At 41.5% G+C, this 3,415-nt stretch overlaps 1 protein-coding gene across 1 annotated transcript; it reads right to left on the minus strand.

Moving 5' to 3' along the window:
* Window positions 1–729: 729 nt before the first annotated feature.
* On the minus strand, window positions 730–2,228 carry LOC120413493 (pentatricopeptide repeat-containing protein 2, mitochondrial-like). The gene is made up of 3 exons (XM_039574350.2): window positions 2,074–2,228; window positions 1,753–1,993; window positions 730–1,686 (listed from the first exon to the last, which is right to left on the minus strand). The coding sequence occupies exons 1-3, from the start codon at window positions 2,117–2,119 to the stop codon at window positions 807–809; spliced, it is 1,167 nt and encodes a 388-aa protein (XP_039430284.1). The 5' UTR covers window positions 2,120–2,228; the 3' UTR covers window positions 730–806.
* Between the last annotated feature and the right edge of the window lie 1,187 nt (window positions 2,229–3,415).

The raw sequence follows: 3,415 nt of genomic DNA on the forward strand, positions 1-3,415 counted from the left end.
TGATCGTTTTGGTAATTTTAACCGTTTTGATCATTTTGTTCATTTTGATCGTTTTGGTCATTTTGAACGTTTTTATCATTTTGGGCATTTTGATCATTTTACTCGTTTCGATCATTTTGGTCATTTTGATCGTTTCGGTAATTTTGGCCATTTTGATCATTTTGGTCATTTTGGTCGTTTTGGTCATTTTGATAATTTTGGTCGTTTCGATTATTTTGGTCATTTTAATCGTTTTGGTCATTTTGACCATTTTGATCATTTTGGTCATTTTAATCGTTTTGGTCATTTTGAACGTTTTGATCATTTTGGTCATTTTGATCGTTTTGGTCATTTTGATCGTTTTGGTAATTTTGATAGTTTTGAACATTTTGGTAATTTTGATCATTTTGGTCATTTTGATCGTTTAATCATTTTGGTTGTTTTGGTCATTTTGATTGTTTTGGTCATTTTCACCATTTTGATAATTTCGACAATGTTAATCATTTTGGTTATTTTGATCGTATTGATCATTTTGATCGTTTTGATAATTTTGGTCGTTTTGATCGTTTAGTCATATTGATCATTTTGTTCATTTAGGGCATTTTGATCGTTTAGTTATATTGATCATATTTGCTATTTGATTTATTGTGGTCATTTCTTGAAAAATTACTAAGTGTTAAAGGATAGTTCATTTTTCGGCAGGTTGTTTCAGTGAAGTGATCAATCAATTCAAAATAATCCGCACATAGCTCCAATTAACCACATTTATTATCGCCACTTTCTATAAACTACCACGCGATCTAACACACGCCCCACACACGAACCCCCTAACTCATCTCCGCCAGCCCGGGACGCGTAAACCTCGACCGTTGATTCTTGGGCACATAGTTCCGCAGATTCTGCGACCCACCACGACTCCGGTAGCTGTCCGCCAGATTGCTCGCGTTCGGATCCTTCTTCTGCGCGGTCGACGCAATCTCCTGACACAGCAGTTCGTCCAACGTCGTGTCCGTTATGTGGCCGTTCTTCTCCAGATACTCCAGCATGCGGGTAAGATCCTGGGGCAGCTCGGTCTTGGTCGCGCCAATCGCCGCTTCAACTTTCGCAATCACCTCCCGGCAGAAGGTTTGCTTGCGTTCGAGGGGGCCGCCGATTTCCAGCACCAGCCGGAAGATGGGGACAATGTCCTCGAGACGGTCCATCGCGAGCAGGGCGAGGATCTTCAGCTGTCGGATCGTTACGTAGTTGCCCTTCGTAACGGTGCCGACAATCTCCAGCGCGATGCCCGGCTGGTTCTGGTTCAAAGCCAGTGCGGCCGCGTACGCCGTTGCCTTCCTCATCGGGACGTGACCGACGGCGTTCAGCTCCTTCCACAGGTCCATCGCGTACTGGAACGCCTCCGGGGTGTTTTCCTTGTGGCACGCGGCAAAGGTCAGCGTGATCGAGTGCTTCGGGTAGCGGCCGCCCTGCACTTGGCGGCTCTTGACCAGGTCGAACACCTGCCGCACGTCCGCGTAGTGGCCCCGTTCGAAGAGCAGATCGCCCAGGATTTGGTACGACGTGAGCTGGTCGAAGAATCCGGCGTACTTCTCGTCCTTGAACAGCTTCAACGCGAGGGCCGGGTCGTTGAGGACGTACAGGGCGCGCATCACCACCGGACCGAACACGTAGTTGCCGAAGCGCAGCTCCTGGGCCTGGGAATTGTATCTAAAAATGGCAAAACAAAAGAATTCGAATTCAATTCGTTTGAAACCCGTTAAAAAATGTACTCACTTTTCCAGCATGTCCACCAGCAGCTGTTTGTCCTCGGGCGTATCCTCGGCCAGGTGGATGATGTTCTTCAAATCCTCCGTGAAGACCATGTTCGTGGCGGACGCCGCCACAAACTCCTTCATCTTGCGCTTGAAGTTGTCCACATTGTGCAGGTGCTGCGTGCGCGTCTTCTCCCGGTAGCTCCGGTACCCGTCCAGGCCCAGCACCGACGCGGAGTACAAGCTGCGGGAACTGTTTACTGCTGTTTTTGGGGTGTTTATTGAGGGGGAACAAAAATTGATTTATTTAAGGTTGTAGAAAACAGCGAGCAATTTTTCTTACCACAGTTTGACAGTCGCACTAAGCTGATTAAACTATTTCGCAACATTATGTTTTATTTGGTGTAATTTCTTAAATTTCGTCAAAAACCCTAGTTTAAAGTCACTTTTGATCCGGTTCTTCGATTTGTTTGTCAAAAATCACATAACACTTTTGACATAACCTCACACGTGCACCGCGGTTGACGTTTTTCTGTCGGGATGTCGGTGAGTGCCTCTACACTGAAAAATTAAAATAATCGTATTTATTGAAAAAAATATTTTTTTCGCTGATCGCAGATCGGAAGGAACGCAAAACTCCATATCTGGAGTTTTTTTTTTTTGAAAAGGTCTAATAAACCAAATGTTCAGTTCTTTATTTTTTTTTGAAAAGGTCTAATAAGCTATTGTCTTCCATATTTTTATAGGACCTATTCAAAAAAAAAAAAAAAACTCTGCAGTTTTTGCTTTTTGGGTGTTTTTGAAACTGCCTTGAGTCAGGGGCATTAAAAAACACCCAACAAGCAAAAACTGAAAATTTGATTTATTGGACCCTTTCAAAAAAAAAAAAAAAAAAAACTCCAGAAGTTGTCTTTATAGCTGTCGGCCCACGTGTCGCCAACTATTGCTAGTACCAACCAGCAACCTCTGGATTGTGAGTCCACTGCGCTGTCTGATCCACACTGGCGGGACTAAAATGAAGTAAACCAGAGTGAAAATAAACTTGATAATAATCATACAAATATCTATGTTCTTACTAAAAAAAAAGTAATTGGGTACTAAAGCCCTATGTTAATTTTTATGTACAACGGTAAAAAACACGATCAAAAACCATTTCCGATCACTTTTTTTCATTTTAATGCAAAACAAAAATAATGACAAGACAACATTTTTTCGATGGATCAACTATGGTCCCCTTGGAACGAGCTGTCAAGTAGGAACTTTTCTGTCAAGAAGGACCGTGAAGTAAATTTTTCAAATTTGATTTAAAAATCTATTTTAAACTCTTTGTGGTCGTACAAAGGGTCTTTGTACCCAGAAAAATAAGCTTTATCGCTGTAAACAATAATATCAGCAACCTAAGCTTCATTTTAGGACCCAATTATCTGAAATTTGAAAATTCAACAATGGAAATAATTCAGATTTAAAAATTCGAAAAAATGGAAAAACAAACATTGCAGTAATTTCAAATAACAAAAAATAAATAATAGCCAATTTCAACAATTTTTATTACCTGAAATCTAGAAATTCCAAATAATAAATATGCAGACTTGAATGATAATTTTAATATTGAAGTCAAGCTTCCCATGCGCCAGTGCCAACGCACACCGCGGGTTTGGTTTTCTAGCTTCGGTACGTGCCTGAAC

The sequence above is a fragment of the Culex pipiens genome, chromosome 3 (genome assembly GCF_016801865.2).
Source record: "Culex pipiens pallens isolate TS chromosome 3, TS_CPP_V2, whole genome shotgun sequence".
NCBI lineage: Eukaryota > Metazoa > Arthropoda > Insecta > Diptera > Culicidae > Culex > Culex pipiens.